The sequence below is a fragment of the Dermacentor albipictus genome, chromosome 2, assembly GCF_038994185.2.
Source record: "Dermacentor albipictus isolate Rhodes 1998 colony chromosome 2, USDA_Dalb.pri_finalv2, whole genome shotgun sequence".
Classification (NCBI taxonomy): Eukaryota; Metazoa; Arthropoda; class Arachnida; order Ixodida; family Ixodidae; genus Dermacentor; species Dermacentor albipictus.
The window spans coordinates 161,713,341-161,736,523 of NC_091822.1; the positions used below are offsets into that span (position 1 = coordinate 161,713,341).

The following is a 23,183-nucleotide window of genomic DNA, read 5'->3' on the forward strand; positions in this document are numbered from 1 at the left end:
CTACTTTGGCGGTCGCTCTTGGTCGTGCAGCGCGTGATTTGAGAGGTGCGTTCGCAAGGACATGCATGTAATTCAACCATTGGGCCATTTGTGTTCCCTGAAATTTACATTTATTTTCTCAGTACAGTCACCGACTGATTTTTCAGACTCCAAAAATTCGGACATGTTCGATTATTCGGTCTGCTTCACGGCACCGCCATTCTTGCCACAGACCATAATGTATAACAACTGCCGAAAGTTCGAACACCTTGCAAGCTCTTGTTCCATTTTTCGGACACTCCTTGAGCCAACTCAATCAAGAGCATTATGCCCCGACTCTGACCGGTGCATGGTTCGACTTGCTGAACGCAATTTTTGTTTTGAATGGAGCTTCCTTGCTGCCCCACGAAGTGGCACTACTGCAAATCCCCACTCATCATCATCGTTTCTGCCTGGTTCGTGGCTACAGCCATTGCTACAGCAGTTCCGTTCTCAGCTTAGTAAGCCATGTCAAGACAATCCAGCCACTGATTTGTTTGTTTCTTCGTGCACGACGCTGCGAGTAGGCGATGTTTTTCGTGTGTGCAACTGGTGTCGGCGTGATGGCACAGTGATGTTTGCTTTGTGTGCTGTGTTGAGGTTGCGGTGATCCAACGTGGCATACGGAAACATCCATCAAGTGTCTAATTGCGCCTACAGTGCCCACACAGATTGTGCAGGGGAATGCCGGCAAGTGGGTGCCGGGAGGCCTAGGATTAATCGCCTTCTGATATGCTCCCTACTGACGCCGAAAATGTTCTGCCGAGCATTGCGATTCCGGAGACTGCCTCATTTGACAGTTTCACAGGTGCTGACACTGCTGTACTGACATGTGCAGGACTCAACAACAGTGAGATCACTCGTCAGATTTCTGCTGCACCGCCGGACGATGACTACAAGTCGAAAGATGACACACCATGTGCTACGCTGCCGTCGCATGCGGAGCACGTACAAGCAGTGACTGCGCTTTCAGCCGCCTATAGTGACCGTACGACCCTCTCCGAGATTCAGGCTTATCTGATTGCGCATAAATGGATCAGCGTGCAATGGCGCATTCACGATTTCTTCAAGCCTACTGCCGAGCCCGAATAAGTGCGCGGAGATAAAGGATTTAGTTTTTTTTTTTCTTAATCTTTTTTTTCGGACACCTGTTTATTCGGACATTTCCGCAAACCCTGTGAGGTCCAAATAAACGGTCGGCAACTGTATATCTTCATGGTGGTAGTGAAATTTCAATGTATTGAAATCATGTATAACCACATTTAGTTATACTGAGGTTTTTAGACAGCTTTAGCTACTTATTCAGTGATCACCCTCTGAAGACTACCGTATAGTGCGGAATATAGGTCGAGGTTTTTTCCAAAAAATATTACTAAAAGGTCACCCCTCGACTTAAATACCGGCCCTTGGCACAACATGAATAGTCGTCTGGCAACATGTAGGAGTGCAGACCTTTCGGCATCCGCATCGTTATCGCCTCCTCAGTGACGGACGCGGCCTACGCAGTTGGACCGACGCCATCTTCCCTTTTGTGCAGCGATCATTCCTGGCGTAGCTAATTTCCTGACAACGCGCAAAATGAGTGTGAGTACTCGACGTCAGTTCACCGCGGCATTTAAGAAGAAAGTAATCGAATATGCTGAAATGCATGGGAACATGTCTGCCCGGCGGCAATTCGGCGTGTCGGAAAAAAGCGTCCCGTACTGGCGAATGCAGAAAGTCAAGCTGTCTGCCTGCAACGCGCGGAAGACGTCCTTTCGCGGACGCCGCGCGGTGCACCCGGAGCTCGAAGACAAGGTGGCGGATTTCGTCCGCGAGCATCGTGCCAGATCATTGCCAGTGACAGCGGAACTCATCCGCATCAAAGCTATTGAGATCGCTTGAGAATCCGGACTGCCCAAGGAACAATTCAAGGGCTCCATTTATTGGGTTCGTCGCTTCATGCGACGCAAGGGATTTGCACTTCGACGGTGCACATCAATCTGCCAGAAGCTGCCAGAGGCATACGAGGACAAGCTGGTCGAATTCCAGCACTATGTTATCCGTCTCCGGCAGCAGAATGGCTACATGTTGGGACAGATCGGCAACGCTGATGAAACGCCGGTGTGGTTTGACATGCCGTCGCCCACCACAGTGTGCGAACGCGACGCAAAAGAAGTCAAGCTTTTTTCTACGAGGAACGAGCATTCGCGCTTCACGGCGATGCTTGCGTGTACTGCAGAAGGCAGAAAGCTGCCCCCATACATAATATTCAAGAGGAAGACGCTGCCGAAAGAGGCTTTCCCGCGGGATGTGGTTGTTCGCGTGAATGAAAAGGGCTATATGGACGAGCCCCTCATGCTCAATTGGATTAAGACCGTCTGGAATCGGCGACCCGGCGCACTCCTGCGGTGTCCGAGCATGCTCGTCTTGGATGCCTTTCGCGGGCACTTGACCGCAGGTGTGAAGCAGGCACTCCGCGACGGGAGGACGGAACTCGCCGTCATTCCGGGAGGCATGACCTCAACCCTTCAGCCACTGGACGTCGTGCTTAACAAGCCCTGTAAGGACCGTGTTCATGAACAGTATAATCAGTGGATGGCCGGCGACAACCCGACGACTCCAACCGGCCGGCTGCGTAGGCCGCCTCTCGCCACTGTGGCCACATGGGTGTCGCAGGCTTGGCGCTCGCTGCCCAACGATATGGTGGTGCGGGCATTCAAGAAGTGTTGCATTAGCAACTCCTTGGACGGCACCGAGGATGACATGTTGTGGGACGCAGCCAGCGAAAAGCAGTCATCTTCGGACGATAGTTGAGACAGCTCAGACGAATGAGCAGGTGACGACTCTGGCGGCACCACTAAATAAAACAAAGTGTTGTGCCTTATAATTTTTATGTTGACTTCTTTGCTTCAATGTAAGGGGGTCGACCTATATTCCACCTCGACCTATATTCCGCATTATACGGTAGTGTTTGTAGATGAGTGCTACTGAATGATGAGTGCTAGTCTGAACGAAGCGTGACGGTGCGTCCACTTTGCTCCGTCATTGAGCACATTGTCAAAAGCACATCGTCAAGGGCACATCACTCATGTCTCTGAAGACCTTATAACACACTTTTCAATCAAGGCACCAGCCCTCTTTCCTTAGCTTCTGGCATCTGCATGGCTCACCCTCGCTCTCGCAAGAAATCGCATGACCTACGACCCTCAGCAGCATGGGCCTCTCATGCACCATCAAAACTGGGACAACAGGATGATGACTATTGCACCAATGCACCTCGGCTGTCCGTACAGTTGTCATTAGAGAAGGAAGCGAAACTAGGCAAAAATGCAGTGAAATATGTCCTGAAACTGTTTGCAACTTCAAAAAGCTTTTGTTACTCTCATAATGCGTGCAAGCCGTGATGCACAAGAATAGTGTTTATGACCTATAGCAGTACAAATACTATAAAATTGCAAGTACCTACCTGTGGCGAGTAGCCTTGCCAATCCATGCATTTCATTTGAGATGTCGATGCTGAAGTATTCCTGGAAGTATTTAGGCCATATACTTCTTGCAGCCCTGTTGAAGAGGAGAAAAAAATCATTACAATAATGTTTTCCGTGAAAAGCCTGATAATGCTAAGGCATGCCTGCCCCTCTAGTGTAATAACAAGCAGCAAATACCAAACAGCAGTAAAACTGTGTAAGGTAAATTTGCTTAATTTATTACAGCCATCTGTGAGAGAGCAAGTAAACTTTTCCTTTAGCCCCTTAACCATGTCATTATTCTTACAATTTCTGTGCCGAAACTGCTTACTTCTTTAAAATTGATATCGGATATTTTCCTCCCAAAAAGCAAGTTTTCCATGTCGAAAAAAAAATTCAGGCACATACCAAGTCAAACTAGCATAATAAAGTTTATTGCTCATAAAAAAGGAGGCCAGCTACGTGCTGGTAATTAACAATAAAAAAACAGTAAGAGCACTGCTCGGAAAGTTTTACCATTCTGACAACGCCTTACCGGGTACGTCCAAAAACGGAAATCAAGGATGCTTCATGGGGATGTCGTTCACGACAATGCGCTGCCAGTTATGCGCACTGGCAATGGTGTCTTCTGAGCAGGCTTCTTCATTAATAGCAATAGCTACAAAGGGAACCCATATGGGTTCCTTGAAAGAAAAGCCTTGCAGTTGAAGATAAATTCGTACTGGCCTGGGACTCAAACGCCGGACCACCGCCTTTCTGGGGCAGCCACTCTACCATCTGAGCTAACTAGGCGGCTAACAGATGGCTAGCCGCCTGGTTGCGACTTCGGGTTCCTGACTAGGACCAATTTTTCTTTAACTACAAGGCTTTCTTTCAAGGAACCAGTATGGGTTCCCTTTGTAGAAATTGCTACGATTAGGTGGACATCTCATTTTCCTTATTATTTACCTTTCTCCACCTTGCGGGTTTCCACAGAGCTCAACTTCGCCCTGCCACCTGCTCGGGTTCGAGTCCCAGACCAAGACAAATTTTTATTCAACTGCAAGGCTTTTCTTTCGAGGAACCCGTATGGGTTTCCTTTGTAGCAACTGCAACAATTAGGTGAACATCTCACTTTCTCTTTATTAATTAACTGTCTACCTATCTCCACCTTGTGGGTTTCCGCAGAACTATTGCGTCAAACTATTGCCTTTGCTTCGAGTTGTTGACAATATTGTTACGTAGGATGACGCAGACGAAAAGCTATGTACAAATATATTTACAAGGAAAATACGCTGCGCTAGGCCAAGAGGCAACAGCCCACGCTAGCATCTAATCGTCGTCGTCGTCTTCACACTGCTGGCCTTTCGTGATCGCACATATTGTGCCGTAGCACTACCCCCGGCTGCAAAAGCGCCGTCCCGGAGCGACTAAAGATCGGACTCGGAAGCAGTGTAGTAGGCCTTGAGCCTACTGACGTGTACGACATCACTAGATGCCACAGTAGAGGACGAGGTTGAGCCCACAGAAGCAATTTCGTAAGTCACAGGCGTCACCTCGCGCAGCACGCGGTAGGGCCCTGTGTATCGCGAAAGAAGTTTCTCTGAAAGTCCGACGTGACGAGAGGGCGACCACAGGAGCACAAGCGCACCAGGTGAAAACTGTACGTCACGATGGCGGGCGTTGTACTGACACTGCTGAGTGGTCTGTGAGGCCGTAAGTCGAGCACGGGCAAGCGGGCGTGCATGGTCGGCGAGGGCGATGGCGTCGCGCGCATACTCGCTTGTTGAGACCGCAGCAGGAGGAAGTGCCGTGTCTAGGGGCAAGGTAGGTTCGCGACCGTACAGGAGATAAAAGGGAGAAAATCCGGCGGTGTCGTGCCGGGAAGAATTGTACGCAAATGTTACGTAAGGAAGGGCAATGTCCCAGTCGTGGTGGTCCTTGGAAACGTACTTGGTCAGCATATCGGTAAGAGTACGGTTTAACCGCTCTGTCAGGCCATTGGTTTGAGGATGGTATGAAGTAGTCAGTTTGTGTTGAATGGAGCAGGAACGCACAATGTCAGCGATAACTTTCGAGAGGAAGTTTCGACCACGGTCAGTAAGCAGCTGTCGCGGGGCGCCATGAAGCAAGATAATGTCACGCAAGAGAAAGTCCGCGACGTCAGTGGCGCAGCTGGTAGGGAGAGCCCGAGTGATAGCATATCGGGTGGCGTAATCAGTCGCGACGGCTACCCATTTGTTCCCAGAGGATGACGTGGGAAAGGGACCGAGCAGGTCTAATCCAACACGAAAGAACGGTTCCACAGGGACGGTGATCGGCTGGAGATGACCGGCAGGTAGCACCTGAGGTGTCTTCCGACGCTGGCAGGGATCACAGGCAGCAACATAGCGTCGAACGGAGCGAGCGAGACCAGGCCAATAGAAGTGGCGGCGGACGCGGTCGTACGTGCGGGTTACCCCAAGATGTTTTGCAGTGGGTGCGTCATGCATCTCAAAGAGCACAGCCTGTCGTAGATGTTTTGGCACGACGAGAAGAAGATCAGGTCCATCAGGGAGGAAGCTCCTTCGGTACAGAATGCCGCCCTGGAGGACATATCGGCGAACGGATGCGTCGGTAGGTGTAGAGCGCAGACGCTCGATGAGTACTTGCAGCGATAGGTCTCGGTACTGCTCATCGGCGATGTTAGCGAAGGCAGACACAGAGAAAATGCCGTCGGCGGTACTACTGTCGGCGTCGTCAGGCTCGTCTACCGGGTAGCGAGACAGGCAGTCAGCGTCCTTGTGTAGTCGGCCAGATTTGTAGGTGACAGAGAACGAATATTCTTGGAGGCGTAAGGCCCAGCGACCAAGTCATCCTGAAGGGTCTTTCAATGAGCATAACCAACAAAGCGCGTGATGGTCTGTGACAACGGAAAAGGATCGGCCATATAAGTATGGGCAGAATTTCGCAACCGCCCAAACTAGGGCCAGACACTCACGCTCAGTGATGGAATAGTTGCGCTCCGCAGGTGAGAGGAGCCTGCTGGCGTAAGCGATAACACGGTCGTGGCCACGCTGACGTTGTGCTAGTACTGCTCCAATTCCGTGACCGCTGGCATCAGTACGGACTTCGGTAGGCGCAGAAGGATCGAAATGGGCCAGAACGGGAGGCGTTGTGAGAATGTCGATTAGATGAGAGAATGCAGAGGCCTCGTTATCGCCCCACTGGAAAGGAGAGTCTTTTTTCAAAAGGTCGGTTAGTGGTCGTGCTATGGCAGCGAAATTCCTCACGAAACGGCGGAAGTACGAACAAAGGCCGATGAAGCTGCGCACATCCTTGACACACGTCGGAACAGGGAAGTGCCTAACAGCATGGATCTTGCCTGGGTCCGGTTGCACTCCGTTCGCGTCAACGAGATGTCCAAGGACGGTAATCTCGCGACGGCCGAATTGGCACTTCGATGCGTTGAGTTGCAGACCCGCTCGCCGAAAAACGTCTAGGACTGCTGAGAGGCGCTCGAGGTGCGTAGCGAACGTTGGGGAGAATACGATAACGTCGTCCAAGTAGCACAAGCACGTGGACCATTTGAAACCGTGAAGAAGGGAGTCCATCATGCGTTCAAAAGTTGCAGGAGCGTTACATAGGCCAAACGGCATCACCTTGAATTGATAAAGACCGTCGGGTGTCACAAAGGCAGTCTTCTCGCGGTCGAGATCGTCCATGGCAATCTGCCAATAGCCGGAGCGAAGGTCAATAGAGGAGAAATAGCGAGCACCATAGAGGCAGTCAAGGGCGTCATCAATCCGAGGTAGGGGGTACACGTCCTTTTTGGTAACCCTGTTAAGGTGCCGATAATCCACGCAAAAGCGCCATGAGCCATCCTTCTTTTTTACCAGCACAACCGGTGACGCCCAAGGACTACATGACGGTTCAATAATGTTCTTGGCAAGCATTTTGCGAACTTCTGCGTGAATAACTTGACGCTCAGCTGGTGACACTCGATACGGGCGGCGATGAATAGGAGGGGCATCGCCAGTATTAATGCGATGTTTGACAGCTGTAGTTTGGGCTAAAGGACGATCGTTAAAGTCAAAAATATCGTTGTAGGAAAACAGAACGCGGTAGAGTTCACGAGCGTGCTCGGAGGGCAAGTCGGGCGCAATCATTTTCCGTAAGTCAGCGATGGAACAATTTGTCGACTGCGATGGTAGAGAAGTATCGGATGAAGTGTCGTCTACTTGCAATGGATGCTACTGAGTGATCCTCGAACGAACAAAGCTGGGCCAAAGACATCCCACGTGGCAGCACTTGTGTCGTCAAGCCAAAGTTGACCACTGGCAGGCAGACGCAATTCGCCGTAATAGATAAAACTGTATGGGGTACTGTGATCCCGTGTGTAAGGAGGACGTCTTGCATAGGAGCCGCGATGTAGTGACCGTCGGGGACTGGTGGGGATGACACTAGGTCAACGTAGGTCAGTGCCGAAGGTGGCAAGCGAACGAAGTCGGCGGAACTGAGGCGACTGGGGTGTGGTTCAGTAGGATCCAGAACAGGCAGGTCAAGGCGGAGAGTACTGGCGGAACAATCGATGAGAGCAGAATGTGCGGAGAGGAAGTCTAAGCCGAAGATGATGTCGTGGGGACAGTGGGCGATGACTGTGAATAGCACGATTGTTGAGCGATCGGCGAAGGAGACGCGGGCGGTACACATACCTATTACGGGGGCTGTTCCGCCATCGGCGACACGGACAACAGGCGTCGTGGCGGGCGTGATAATTTTCTTGAGCCGGTTACGAAGGTCAGCGCTCATTACGGACAAATGCGCTGCTCCAGTGTCTATGAGAGCAGACACGGAAACACCGTCGACGTGCACGTCAAGAAGGTTCAGATGAGTGGGCAAAGTCAGTAGAGGATTTGGCGGCGTAGGGAGCAATGCAGCGTCACCTCGAGGCGCTGCATCGTCTAGTTTTCCGGCTGGGAGCGGCGCCCGAAGGGAGTCGGCGAATAGGAGCGACGGGGCTGGGGAGAGCGTGATTGTCATCGTTGGGGCGAAGGCGAATGAGAATAGGGGCAGTTCGTTGCAGGAGAATCAGTGGCGGCATTATCGGAGCGTGCGGCATAGGGACGAGAAGGGCCACCTGAGGGGTGAGAGTAGGCAGTATAAGTAGACCGGATCGAGGAACTCCAGCGACTACGACAGTGCCGAGAAATGTGCCCGATTCGATGGCAGTGGAAACAAATAGGCTTGTCGTCAGCAGTGCGCCACTCAGATGGGTTGCGGAAACGTGGTGGGTAAGAAGATGCGGGACGGGGCGAAATCGAAGAAGCCGGGCGGGTATCAGGGCGATGGGCCGAGCAGATGGTGTGAAGACCCATGTTTTCAAACTCCTGGCGGACAACTGCCTGGATCAGTGAGACCGTGACTGCAGATGTGTTGGTGGGACTGGAGTCGAAGGCAACCGGATAGGCGGCCTCGATCTCACGCCGGACGATTCTGGTAACATCGGCAGTGTTGTTGGGACGAGGAGCGTCGGCACAGGAAGATGTCGCTGGGGTGTTGGGCAGACGGGCAAACTGCTGGTCAATACGTCGGCTTTTGGCGAGTTCCAGGCGGCGGCACTCTTTTATAACAGCATCCACCGTGGCTACGTTGTTGCAAACGAGCAAGTTGAAGGCGTCATCGGCAATGCCTTTGAGGATGTGGGAAACCTTGTCTGACTCAGTCATGTGGGTGTCAACTTTGCGGCACAGAGCCAAGACATCCTGAATGTACGTGACATAGGGCTCTGTTGACGTCTGCACACGGCCGGAAAGCGCCTTCTGCGCGGCAAGTTTTTGACCGTAGGGGTTGCCGAACAAGTCTCAAAGCTGTGTCTTAAGTGAATCCCAACTGGTGAGCTCATTTTCGTGCGTGCGATACCAAACTCGAGGTGTGCCACCGAGGTAAAAGACTACGTTGGCGAGCATAATAGTAGGGTCCCACCGGTTATTGCGGCTGACATGTTCATAGAGGCTGATCCAGTCATCGACGTCTTCCCCATCGTGGCCCGAGAATACGCCAGGATCACGGGTAGCGGGGAGAGTGATGTAGGTCGTCGAAGGGGCAGCAGGTGTCGGAGCCGGCGGAGTCGGGTTGTCGTCGCCGGGAGCCATGAAGGAAGGCTCGACGTACCGTCCACTGCGAAGCTCCGTGACGAGGTACAGGGAACGTCCACCTCCACCAGATATGTTACGTAGGATGACGCAGACGAAAAGCTATGTACAAATATATTTACAAGGAAAATACGCTGCGCTAGGCCAAGAGGCAACAGCCCGCGCTAGCATCTAATCGTCGTCGTCGTCTTCACACTGCTGGCCTTTCGTGATCGCACATATTGTGCCGTAGCAATATCGACTTCGCCCTGCCATCTGCTAGCTGCCTGGTTACACGTTCGAGTCCTGGACTAGGACAAATTTTTCTTCAACTGTGAGGTTTTTCTTTCGAGGAACCCGTATGGGTTTCCTTTGTAGCAATTGCTACAACTAGGCGGACGTCTCATTTTCCTTTTATTATTTACCTCTCTCCACCTTGTGGGTTTCCGCAGAACTATTACGTCAGACTTCTTCATCTGATGATTTGGTAATTTTGAAGTCATCACTATAGTTTTCGTTTACAGTAACAAAGTGAACTGTTGTGTCTGAATCATTATGGTCTTAAGAGCTGGACGATCAAAAAAGGCTTCTTTTCTGCAACAATGGACCAGAAACACATGCGTCACCTTCACCAGATGCCATTTTTTGAAAGAACCAAGAGTTGCCCTCTGCGATGAGGTTTTTTCAATTAATCAATTGCTGCGGAGGCACAGCCTCGGCGCATGAAATGACGAAGCCGTTCGTTATCACACCACAAGCCATTCATAAAAAATATCCAGTACAAAGAGAAAAAGAAAACTCTACAAACCAATTAAACACAAAAAAAATAATTTAGTCTCCAAAGAAAGTCTATTAAAGTCAGAATGGGCCTACAGTTTTACAGTCTGCAGAAAAATCCTGGTCATCCCCAGACGAACAACCGGGATCCAGTGATGCAGGAGTAAGTCTGATTGCGATGTAGCGAACATGGGCATGTGGCCTTGGCCTGGTAGAAGTCTTGATGCCGGACACCAAGCCCAATAGTTTGACCTCTGCTCCCAGTGAATACCGTAAAAACCGGACTATAGGTCGGACCAGAATATAGGTCGATCCCCCAACTAACGAATTCTAAAAACGAAAAAAAAAAATTTTTTAATGGCAAAAGTACCGAAAGACACCCTTACCTTGAAACAAATGCGACTCATGCACAATAGTTACAGTATTTATTTAAATGCTGCTCGCATGTGCACCCAGCCAATTTCTAACAGTATCACGCGACCATCGACCCGCGTGCTTGTCAGCACCTTATTAATGGCGCTGAGCAGCGAAACAAACGAGATACGTGCATGTGTACACGTGCGCTTACTTACGCTATTTCGCCGCTTCGTGCCGTGATGATAACATGTTGACAAACACGCGGGTCGATGGTCGCGCGATACTGTTAAAAATTGGCCGGGTGTACAGTACCCAGAAGGGCATGAAGTGCGCAAGCGCTACTCCGAATCAGAGCAACGCGTTTGATTAGAGTGGCCCAAACTAGAGTTGTATGCCGAGTGCCTTTCGCTGCCCAGTCCAGAGGCGTGTGCGATCTCTACCGCTTTCAAACGGATGCATTCGGCTGTCACAGGCAGCGATCTTACATGCAGCTTCCGGACGAACTCCGCAACCTTGTCTTCCAGTTTTGCGGTCCGCTGCGGTCTGCCCCCGAAATGACGTTTTCTGTTGGTTTGCTGCTTCTGTCTCTGCCAGTGCCGAATGCTCTTTTCAGATACTCCAAATTCGCGCTGTGCCGCGAGGTTGCCGTGGGCTTCCGTGCACTCAATCGCCTTTTTCTTGAAGGCGATGGTGACTTGTCTTCGGCTTCCAATCATTTTGAAATAAAATGTGAAAAAGCAGCCTTCAACCAATATAACTTTGTGACAATGTAAACGCAAAAAGGCGGTGCCACAATGTGGCCACGACACGCTGCTGCGGATGGCGATAGTGTAAAATAATACATTATTCTAGTACACTATACTGATGGCGAAGGCGCTTCTTTTTCACCCGCCCATTGTTGCAAGACTTTCGTAGCTTTTCCGCCAATGTCCGGTATATAAGACAAGGGTCCACTTTTCGCAATAGATTTTTGAAAAAAAGTTCCACCTATATTCCGGTTTTTACAGTAGGCTTCACTTCTTTCACGTTGATCGGCACCTTCCTACATGCTATCAGGAGAATGCGGTGACCACACCTCTGGAAGGTCACCCTGGTCCAGTAGAAGGCACAAAGCACAGGCCTGATGCCCGACGACTTCACTCCTGCACCTGGAGCACTGGCGAACTCCTTCCTCCGTGCAGGCTCTTTGTTCCACGTCTCTCCGGTTTCTTTTTCTTCTGTTCTCTCTGCTTGCTTGTGGTTGTTGTTCTTGCTATTAAAACCATTCCTTCGGTGCCCTTGTGCAACCGCTGCGGCATCTCGGCATCATCCTCGCATGGCTGACCCTCTCTGATCACGACACTCACGCACTTGACATGTCAAACCACCCAAAGAAATATGAAATGGTGGTTAAAAAAAGAAGAAATTACCTGCCAAGTACAGCCATCTGCGAAGCGGCCCACCAACTATCCCGCAAACGAGCGAGTCTCATTCAAAACTACACTCGACAAACCACACTCGTCCAAAACGGTTTTGGGACAGTTGATTTAGCAAAGACGAGCTATGCTTGTCCAAAACGGCTAAAGGATTAAGGAACACAACACTGACAGATTTTACTTTACAAAGTACGAGCAGCTTAGCCTCATTACGAGCAGACAGTTGGCCTGCAAGAAAAACTAAAGATCGGTGGTGGCATTGCCTCAATATCCACGCTCCAGCTTCCTGTGATGTCACCGATTTTGGCAGTGCAAGCAAACAAAAAATGTTTATTAATTCATAGAAAAGAAAAGCTCACAATGACTCTGAAAAATTCAACACCTGTGGGCTTTTGCTGCATAAGGGTACATCTGCATCAAGTGAAAAAAACATGAGTGGCAAATCAGGAGGTTACAAGTGGCAGTTGGCGAATGTGGCAAGATTGTGCAGCAATTGCTCAAATGGGTCTATGACCAACTTTTTGCAACATTGTAAAAAGAGGACCCACTGAAAAGCGAGTCACATAGTCACATGACCCAACCACAATACGGTGGCATTCATTTGCAACTCTCAAGATGAGAAAGGCCAAATGCGTAAAAGCGCATGCTTTCTCGCAGTCTTAAATGAAATAAGGAACTTGGGACGTCAGTTAATGCCATGTAACTGCAGTATTCTGCGAAGTGCAAGTATGGGTGACCTTCACAACACAGTTTGCCATGAGTGTACTCCTCGAGCATGGCATGCTACATCCACTGTCTCTTTAACTGTGATTAAGACTTGGGTTAAGGCATAATATATGGTTCGTATAATATATGTGCCGTACGACCTGCATTGTATATGAACACAAGCAATGCTTTGTGGCATTTGTTAAAACAGACGTTTGGCGAGTTGGACAGCGCTCGTCCGTGTTGTTTCTCCCTGCTTGTCCCCGTGAATACCACGCTGTTCTGTTTCAAATAGTGGCATCTGTTGTTGACAGAGTACATTAAGAAACAACCCAATTAAGCGAAAATACTGAGGCTTTGAAGACCCATTATTGTCACTTGTGCAACAGTTTCACAATCAATTAAAAATACTATTACTAATATAAAAGTCAGACCCACCTTCACTTGATACTAAACATTCTTTTTTTTCATTGAAGAAAGGGAAACAGAGCTTCAGAATCGCAAGCTCGATAAGTTAGTGAATGTTCATCTTCATAGCGGAACCAGCATGACGAAAGATAACGCACTGAACAGAAAAAAAGGGACAAAAGGATGCCGAACTCACAAATTATTTTGTCAGAAAAATGATACACATAACTATAGCAAAACAAAGAACTCCCTAAGACAACCGGATGTCCCCCCCGGTGGTGGTGAATCTTGAATAATCATGTCTATAGTGTGTAGCCAGTGTTTGGATTATTCGGTAATTCATTTTCAATGCCTTCCACAATTTTAGGAAGCAGTCATATGCCCAATTTGAGTAAGAGCAGGACCTTGCCAACATTAAGAAAAATAAAGTGCAGGTCTTACATGAGTAAGTACGGTAGCATGCTCTCTCGCCTGGACGTGCACAGAGAGGCATTGAGAGATGAAAGAACTCATGTTAGTTGCTGAGGGACCAACAGCCCAAAGTATATATACGCCAGAGTGATAATCATTATGCTAGATGAAAAAAATATAATGTCTGGTAGGAATAGAATATAGTACTATAATAAGTTTCCTTCCTTCTTGCGCTTACCACTCTAAAAAGAAATGACACTTACCAGAAGCATGAACCAAGTCCCGACCCAAAGTCCATCATAGAAGCTGGGGCAAATGCTGGATTTAGGTGTCGAATCTGTAATGCGAGAATTAAAAAAATAATAGACACACTATAGAACCTGTTGAAGGCTGCACAGCCTATACTCCATTTCATACTTAGCAGACAATGCTGCAGAAACTAAACAGGCAGAGCATTTGTTTTTTTATCTGCAACACTTTCTACACAATAACTACTTCACGTACAACTTGCAGATGTAAGGTTGCATTTAATCGCACATTATTTGCACACTTTTGTGCTTCCGGTATGCGACGTTACGTCTTATCTGTAAAAGGAGTGCCCTGTGCGTAAAAAGCTGTAAAAGCAGTGCGGGCAGACGAACTGCATCTGCTGCATCTTCGAAGCAACTGCGCTTCTCTCTTATCCCCCTAGCCGAGAAGTTGTTTCCCTTGCCATCCGCCAGATGGCACAACCTGCCGGACCAGCAGCTCGGTGCTTATCTGCAAAATCTACTCGAAGCCGAAAGCAGTTTCTGCTACATTCTACAAAATGCAGGCAAACACAGATGTTTAAATACATCTCAAACAACTTAGAATACAATATGCTACCCTGTGAGCGATGTTTGCTTTGGATTAGATGAGTAGTTTGTGGACAGGAATATATTAAAGTCCACCGGCCAAATATGGAAGATGCTGTATATGAAAGGAGTACAAGTCCAGATGGGCAGTGCTGAATCGCTCCAGAGCTGTTTTGCAGCAACAAGCAGCCTCAGCTGTCAAGCTGCCTGCTTCCATTGCAACACTTCTGGTCATTAACAATGAAGAACATCTTTAAATAAAGCTGAACGTGTTGTACAATCAATAGCTACAATGTCTTGATTAAATTCTGGTTAATTTAAGTTTTTAATTAATGCAATCCCGACAGAAGATACTGGCCAGTGCTCATATAATTCTATACTTTCACTATGTTGATTCTAAAATGGGCCCCCACTGAATGACTTGAGCCTGACGGGTCCACATGCACACACTTGAAGCTCATGGTAGCAGCATCTGTCTTGTTGGCACTAACGCACAATGAATGCATTAAAGGCACAATCTTCCGTCGAAAAATACAGTTTTTAGGACTATATTTTGTAGCTGCTGAAGCAAGAACGATTGGGCACAATGAGTGCTTACCATTTTTTACCTGATTCTAATCCGCACCACCTCCTTTCCAATAAAACTGGTTAAAAGACTACCTGCCCATCACCATTGCCTACGAACGAACCTAAACAGCTTTCACAGCATCAGCAACAGCCCACCTTCAGAGCAAGCATTATAATCATCACAAGAAGGCAGCAGAACAAATTTTTGCATCAGATGGCAACCACAGGCTTGCACTCGGGCTGTAAGCACAAAACATCACTCAAAAGAAATTACCTTACATGCTGGGCTAGTGCACATGGAGCCCCATCATGTGTCTTTGTAGCTCCAAAGAATTGCGTGTCTCAAAGGACATACTGATAAAGTCGTTAGTGTAAGTGTGGGCCACCATCCCATTCGAAATTGTAGCAGAAAGGCCAGGGAAGTGTGGAATACTAAAAAGACTGAACCGCTAGGAGGGGGTCACGTTGCAGCAAAGATGATGGGCATTACGCATAAATAAATACTTCACTCTAAACTACGCATGTGTTTATCTCAGTTGTGGTTCCCAGAACCAGAAGGCATGTGACATCATTTTTCTTTTCTTGCTATAAAGTTATGTGCATGCTAGATCTGGGTGCACATTATTTTCCCTATGAAGTCATAAAAAACTTACACACATTAGAATCAGTAAACAGCACTGCAAAATGGTGCCAAAAGGTGCATTAGATCATTCTCAATGCCTCTTCTCTTAATATGACCGTTTGGATAAATTAACCAATTTCATATGTTCCACCAAAGTTGAATTAATTGAAGTCAACTGTATTGGCGTTTTGCACAGAACAGTTGACTTCTTTGACTAAACGTTACCCACACACACTGTCATTTCCTAGGAAGCCTTCTATGCCTTCCATCACAAAGCCTCTCTTGACATCCTCCTTTTCACATCAACAGGTTCAATTCATTGTTTATCAATCTTGTACGATCAGTCGCACAATATTCATGTTGTACGATTCACTTTCACCTTTTCGTCTTGTCTACTATGTATTTAAGTCTTCACTGCAGAAGAGCCAACAGAAATCAACTGTCAAATTGCTGAATTTCTATGCAGCACTAGTGCAAGTACCACATGAATATGCATGCACATACTGACATCCTATACTTCCTAATGCAGTTCTACGGCTGGCAAGTCGCTCTTACCTCATGAAAGACGTCGTGGACGGCCGCGTAGTCTGCAGCAAGCTGCGCCACAAGATAGCTGCGTGCTCCAAAATCATCATACCTGCCCAGAATGAAGGGAGCGTGCACAGGGGATTTAACTATGGTGTGCAAATGTTTAAATTTTCAAATATGAATCAAACAGTCTAGGATACTTGATTCATACTTAATTTGGGAATTCACTATTTAACATTGTCGAATACTTATTCCTTTCTTTTCGAATATAAGCAATGGGATCACTCACTAAAGGTTCTCTTGGCCTGAAGCAGTATTTCCTTGGCACGAAACAAGTGTTGTGAGGTTTCCAGAATCTTATTACTCACTATTTTCCTTTAGTGTCCCTTTAATGATGTCACATGCCATAATATTCAGTGACATCAGCGGCGGCAGTGCATCTGGCCTAGAGGCGTTTTCTGCATCAGACCTTGAGTCTACGACAGGAAGCGGGTATCCCTTTAGTGAAAGAGTATGCACGTTCTTGTTAGAAGTTTGAGTTCCTTCTGCACTGTGCAATGGTTTGATCCTTTGCAAACACAATCGTCAGAGCGTGATCTACAAAGTGCACTTGTTTATTTGCAATACCTAGACCTGATGAGAGGCCCTTTAATAAAGGCACCCAACAGAAGCATGGTACATGAGTGTTTTTGCATTCCATTACATTTGCATCCAAAATGCAACTGGCATGGTAAGGAATCACACACGACTTCTTGCTCAGCAGCAGGATGCCATAGTAAGTGAGCCCCAGCAACAGGTGTTATCATGAATTAGCTCTCGGTTCACAGCATATTAAAGAGCTTAAGCGAAAATGCTCCTTTAATTAAAAATTGAACTACAGCTGATACTCACTTCATAGGTTTCCACAACCTGATCCGTTTCTTAAGCTTCTCAAATACTCTTTCCTTTACATCTTCTTCAACGTAATCTCTCTCCTCTGGGCTCATTCTTTCAAGAGCTGAAAAACAGATGATGATGAGACGCTACAACCTTATGCAACATCTTCAGCCTGCAAATGCGAACTGCAACATGTGCATTATTTTACTTTTTGCCAGCATTCACTTTCCCGGCTCTCTTGCAATACTTTGCTTCCTGTGTTAGTATGTTTGCAAAATTTGTAGCCATTTTGATAGCAATGCGGGCCTATCATTATTACATTGTACAGTACAGTCCATTATTAAAGGGAACACCTGACCAGGGGTAAAGCCAAAATCAGTGAAATATTTATTTGCTGTAATTCAAAATAAATGGCTGATGTAACCAACTGGACGTACATTTATAAGTACACAGGGTATGGTAAAGTACACATTTATAAGTATGAGTATGGTAAAGTACATTTATAAGTACACAGGGTATGGTAAAGCAATTCTGTGGAAGCCTGCAAGGTGGAGGAAGGTTGCGCGAAAAAGAAAAAGACTGATTTCCTATGAGCGGGAAATTATTTTATTCTTCTCAACTGTGCAGTGCTTTTATTGCGGCCTCTGTCTCCCCTGTTATAGTTTTTTCCCCCTGCACACAAATGTTGTAGCTAAAGGACGGAGAAACAGACCCTTACCTATCAGAAACAAGAAAGAACATTTTCTTGAAGCATGTCCTCATGCTTTTATACCCTGGCCATGGGGCAGTGCATGCGCCCTTACAAAAGTGACAGGGACATGCCGCAATTGACATGTTCACCACGTGTGCATCTGGCAATATATGATACAGCACAAGGTTTTCCAACAAACATATTGATTAGTCTCATTAATCACTGCCCTGGCGTTATCTGAGATAACAAAGTACGGCCAAAATTCACAATTCGCTTGGCTACATCAGCATGTGTGCCATAACAAATAGTATTGAATATGAAAAAGAGGTTTTTGTGTTGAACAAGTTTTGACTGTATAACATCTGTCGCAAGAATTGTCAATGACTAAATAATCCCTTGGTAAGCTAGGCATCAGATGAATGCAACATGCCAGATTAAACCTAAAATTGTGCGGCTGAAACATTATTAGGAATAGGCCTTATGAATAATTCTGCAAGTGTGCCCCTCCATGCATTTCACTTGCCCTGACCTGAACATCTAGCCTCATGCTACAAGAGGCCCAAGTATACAAGTCTATATTCCCTTCAGGTGCTAATTAATTCAGTTCTTTGAAAATCATGAAAAAAGCATGCAGCTGCAGAATGAATCCAGACACCTCCATTATTCAGAGAGTTTTGCCAAGTATACAAAATGTGGATCTCATGCAAGAACTCTCTACGAGAACATCAGACAAGAGAACATCAACTATTTCATGTCTAGCATATGAGACTTGGAAAGCCCCTATACAGGTACTTAACAATACGCCTGATGTACAGCATTCTGAAAAGTAATGAAACAATTGAAGCTGCTATATATTGGCATACCGATATCACGCGTTGACACCCGGCCATCAACATTCACTCTCATTTTACTAAAACAGATTTGCACATACTATTCAAATTTACAGCACAGGTTCAATTAGACAAATTCCTAGATATACCGTATGTGACCGCATTTTAAATTAGTTTTTGATTAGTACTTTTGATTTTGATGCACTTCAGGTGATGTGTGCACAATTGCTACTGTACAATCCCCCTTCCCTTCTCACCAATGGCCCGCTGCACTCGGCTTCGATAGTCCTGAGCATGACATCCACCACATCACAGTTAAGGCCTATTACCATTTTTATTGCAACACAAATTCCCCCCAAAAAAAGTCCTGCTCCCATCAACTGGCAAAGCACTGATATTATGACATAAGATCAATTATCACTGACAGTAAAGAACAAAAAACAGTTTAGCTTATGACGCCAGCGCTTAAAGCTGATTTGTATGTACATAATGAGTGACAATCAAGTGATTACCTGTACTCAAATGCATTTTTTTGTAGTTTTCTAATTGATCAATTACTTTTGCAGTCTGTGATGCTCACTGTAATTAAGTTACTTTTTCGGTAACCAATTATATCTAACCAGTTACTTTAATGATGAGACAAGCTCTAACAAGTGATGCCACTTCGAGCACTTGAATTTGGTGCGAACTACAGCAGCGGGCCTGTAGTCGTACCATGTAGCAGCCTCAGGAAGACACGCATTCAGAAAGGCAAACCCGGGAACTAATTATTTGTTTCTTCATCTCAATGCTTAACCAGGTGTTGGGCAGGTGTATGCCGACCGGCGCTGCTATGGCTCGATAGTGATGGCCACTGTGGACGCTAACTCCAGGAAATCACCTAAGTGGGCAATTTTCTCAGCTTTTCATTAGCCCTATTGACAGCAACCTCACCATCCCTTACCGACAGTGAAGCATGGCCCTTCGTGAGCAGCGCGTCATTGTTACTTGTAACTACCACCTTGTACATAAGGTTTTTATGATGTAACGTCATCCTTCCTTCTAGCACACATAGTGAGGTAGTTTTCAGTGTCACGGTTCACATCTGTTTAAGGAAACAACTCCAGGTGATAAACAAAGATTTTCCAAAAAGCAGTTCTTCGTGAAGATAAAAACAATGTGTGAAGGGCTTCTGAGGAAGCACTGAATTATTCATCGACGAATACGATACTTCCTAATGTGAAATTTGAGGGCATCTGTATGCTTGTTTTCATTTCGCAATAAATTGGCTGGTGTAGGCAATCTGTCTCGAGCGGCACGTTGCAAACAGAGAGAAGTGTGGTGCGAATGCCTCACAAATCGGGAGATCATGAGAGGCAGCGTGCGGGTGATGCTTGGGCACAATTCACAGCAGCCACCACAGACATACCTCCACTCATGCAGTGCTTTGTTTCCATACGGACGACACATGCTACTTCGGCATAATATTGCAGCCATCGTTGTTGCAAAGCCCACCGTGCGTGGCACTGCACTTTTCTTCTCATGCTTTCACCATACCCTTCTCCTCCGATTTCCACTTCATGGTTCTGCTGCACCCTCCTCCTTCATTTTCCTCTTTGTGCTTCCATTGCTATCACAGTCTTTCATATGCGCTATGCATTCGCTCTTACATCCTTGTGCTGTGCTTGCTCAGTTACAAGCAAGGTTATGAGCAAGGTTACGAGGATACTGAGTGAGAAAGCCGAGGATTGCCACAGGAACTGGTGCCTGAGGGCTGCACTCTAAAAGCCAGGTTCTTCTATTTACTGTGTCTGCACAATGTAAATAGACGCTTGTAGGAAGCAACATAAAAGTGATAGACTACATTTTAGTGTTAAATTACTTTAAATTACATTACATTAAATGATCCCTGAGACCAAGTGTTTTTAATGAAGTAATTTTAACTGTAATCAAAAACCTTTATTCTGTAACACAAGTCTGGTTATGAACAAATCCTTCCTGTGCTGCAAGCATAAGGTAAGCCAACTAGGTTAAAGCAACATAGCTGCATACATTTGTGGGATTTCCTGTAAAGTTGAGCATAACTTATTCAAAATAAAAATTATTAAAGAAAAATGGAAACATTAACATCTCATAAATTCATGAAACCCCCATTGTTGGAAGCACTTGTGGGATGTGCTACTTGATTAATGTATACAAGGGCCAAGAAACTTACTGTATCCATAGAGGTCCTTCTCGATGTTCATAGCCCGAGCTCTGAGTTCATCGTTCTCAATGGGCAGGTGTCGTGACCAGAGCTGGTTTCGGATCACCACAGCTGCCTCACGCAGGTGGGTCATGTTTTGTGCTGTGAACACAACATAAGAAGAAGTAAAGTAATCCAGACAACTTAAAGAGAGCACTTGGCAATGTTATGTTCAAGTTGCTGCAGATAATTTGACCTCATCAAGAATTGATTTTTTCTACTAGTAATAACTAGACTGATGGCCAAACTAAGCGTTACTCCACCATTAGTATTGTTCACAGGCTGTCACACTAAAAGGTTTAGTGACACTCCCGCAAGAATGCACTCACGCACAAGTGTGTCGGTTGAACTCACTTCGCTGCTCCACAGTGTGTGACCTCAACAGCAGTGCTTCAAAAACAAATAAAATGATACTCAATGCAGGGTTGGCACTAATTCTGAAACCACCTCATTTTGCGATTTCATATGTTTCCCCTGCTAACGAAAGCTGCCTCATATTTTTTGATGTACCGAAGGTTCACAGTTCTCTATATTTCACTTTCAAATGCACAACGTCCTGCTAAGGTATTAAGTGCAATGCCATCTTGTGATGACTTGTGATCATATTGTTATCTTGCAAACACTTGCTTTAAGTAACAAATATATGGTGTGTTGGCTGATTCATCCATCAACACAGTGGTGTTCTGGCCAAGTGACAGTTCACGCAGAGAGGAGCACTCACTCAAAGTGTTACTAACGTTGTCTATGTGGGTGGGGTATAAGTCTTCTTCGGCATAAGACAAACACTGAGTGGTTGCTCAAAGGGTAGTCTATGTCTAGACTGATTCAACATTTGATATGTAACTCTCTAATTCTGCATCATCAGATCTGACAGCCACAAAATATCCACAATAAATATCCAGAGCTTTCCATATGATAGTGTTGTTTCAATGAAACCCAACAGCCATGACGGCCGCATTTCTATGGGGGCAAAATGCAGAAAACACCCGTGTATTAGATTCAGGTGCACGTTAAAAAGCCCCTGGTGGTCCAAATTTCTGGAGGCCCCCACTAAGGCATGCCTCATAATGAGAAAGTGGTCTTGGCCTGTAAAACCCCATAATTTATTATTATTAATTAATTAAACCTATACCGAAGTGTAATGATTTTTTTACACATTTCTTTTTCTCAGCAGTAGTCAGTGCATCGCTATGCCTACATTATCAGCGTAATCGGCCGGTAGTTAGGAGTGGATGAAAAGAAAGCAACAGAAGCGAGCAAAAGGAATCCTTGCATTAATCATACCTCTCCTAAATGGCCAACGCACATTGTCTAAGTGAATTTGGTCCTTTCCAGACTTTTTAATCAAGTACAAACTTACCAAAAGTGCATGCGATCGGAATCTATATAATGAAACCGCTGTAATTCAAGAGACGGCAAATTTTTTGGCCCGCCCGTTCTCAAATGAACTAATTTGGCGTGAAGGTGAATGGACAGCGAAGCACTTGATTACTGCACTTCTCTATCGCGTAACTTTATCAAAGGTTTGCTTGAATTAGTAGGTGGTTCTCGTGGAAGAACTTACTTTCAAGAACGGTATTAGCCGCATCAATCAGTTTCTCTGGCAGCTTCACTTGCTTCCGTTTTCTCGCTCCAGGATGATTCCTGTGTTTCATCTCGGACGTATCGAGGGCCTCGCTGAGGTCATTCGGTAGTGAGACGGCATTGCTCGCTTTAGTGATTGGCTGCACAGGAAAACCACGATATGAGTGAGCACACTTTACATTAAACGAACAATACTGCTTAGGTGCATCTCGTCACTACAGGCGTTATTTAGCGGAAACTTCGCGTTGTCGATGAGCTAAAGGACCCGTGTCACCGCCTAAGCGACCTCGACAGGCAACTATTGACGACGCCTTAATGAGTTAATTAAAAACAGCCACATCGTTTTAAAGGCAACAAATATGCGGCGTTGAAACGGTGTTAAATCAACAAAGCATACGCTGAACTTCGACAACACTGTTTCGCTTCGCAACATTTACTAGCGCCGAGCTATCAGACCAGACACGGTGCAGCCTGTCGCTTCGCGTAGTTAACTCACCCTAACACTGCAGATACATGGTGGGGCCCTCAGAAACCTCAATAGCTTGTGGAAATTGCTCATCTTTGGGAGTATGGTCAACGAAAAGCGACGACGATATGCGTGCGCATGGCCCACAGAACCAAACAATATCACTTCTGTCGGATTGGTTGTGGATGGCTCTGGCTCATTTCTTACGTTGCAGCTGTAGCAGGTTTCGGTATCGCAGTGAAACCCATAACAGTACCTTTTTAGAAGCAGGATGGTACAGGAAAATATGAACGGCCCAAGTGACACTTTTGCGCAAACCGTTGTAGT

General features: G+C 46.5%; 1 protein-coding gene across 1 annotated transcript in view; it reads right to left on the reverse strand.

Moving 5' to 3' along the window:
* LOC139056202 (ribosome assembly protein METTL17, mitochondrial-like) overlaps nucleotides 1–23,046 on the reverse strand; it is a 60,182-nt gene extending 37,136 nt beyond the window's left edge. The window contains exons 1-7 of the mRNA XM_070534227.1: nucleotides 22,887–23,046; nucleotides 22,371–22,530; nucleotides 20,777–20,908; nucleotides 17,077–17,182; nucleotides 16,213–16,294; nucleotides 13,896–13,969; nucleotides 3,467–3,561 (exon numbers count right to left, since the gene is read on the reverse strand). Of these exons, the coding sequence (XP_070390328.1) occupies nucleotides 3,467–3,561; nucleotides 13,896–13,969; nucleotides 16,213–16,294; nucleotides 17,077–17,182; nucleotides 20,777–20,908; nucleotides 22,371–22,530; nucleotides 22,887–22,949 (712 nt within the window). The 5' untranslated portion in view covers nucleotides 22,950–23,046. The remainder of the gene's footprint in view (nucleotides 1–3,466; nucleotides 3,562–13,895; nucleotides 13,970–16,212; nucleotides 16,295–17,076; nucleotides 17,183–20,776; nucleotides 20,909–22,370; nucleotides 22,531–22,886) is intronic.
* Between the last annotated feature and the right edge of the window lie 137 nt (nucleotides 23,047–23,183).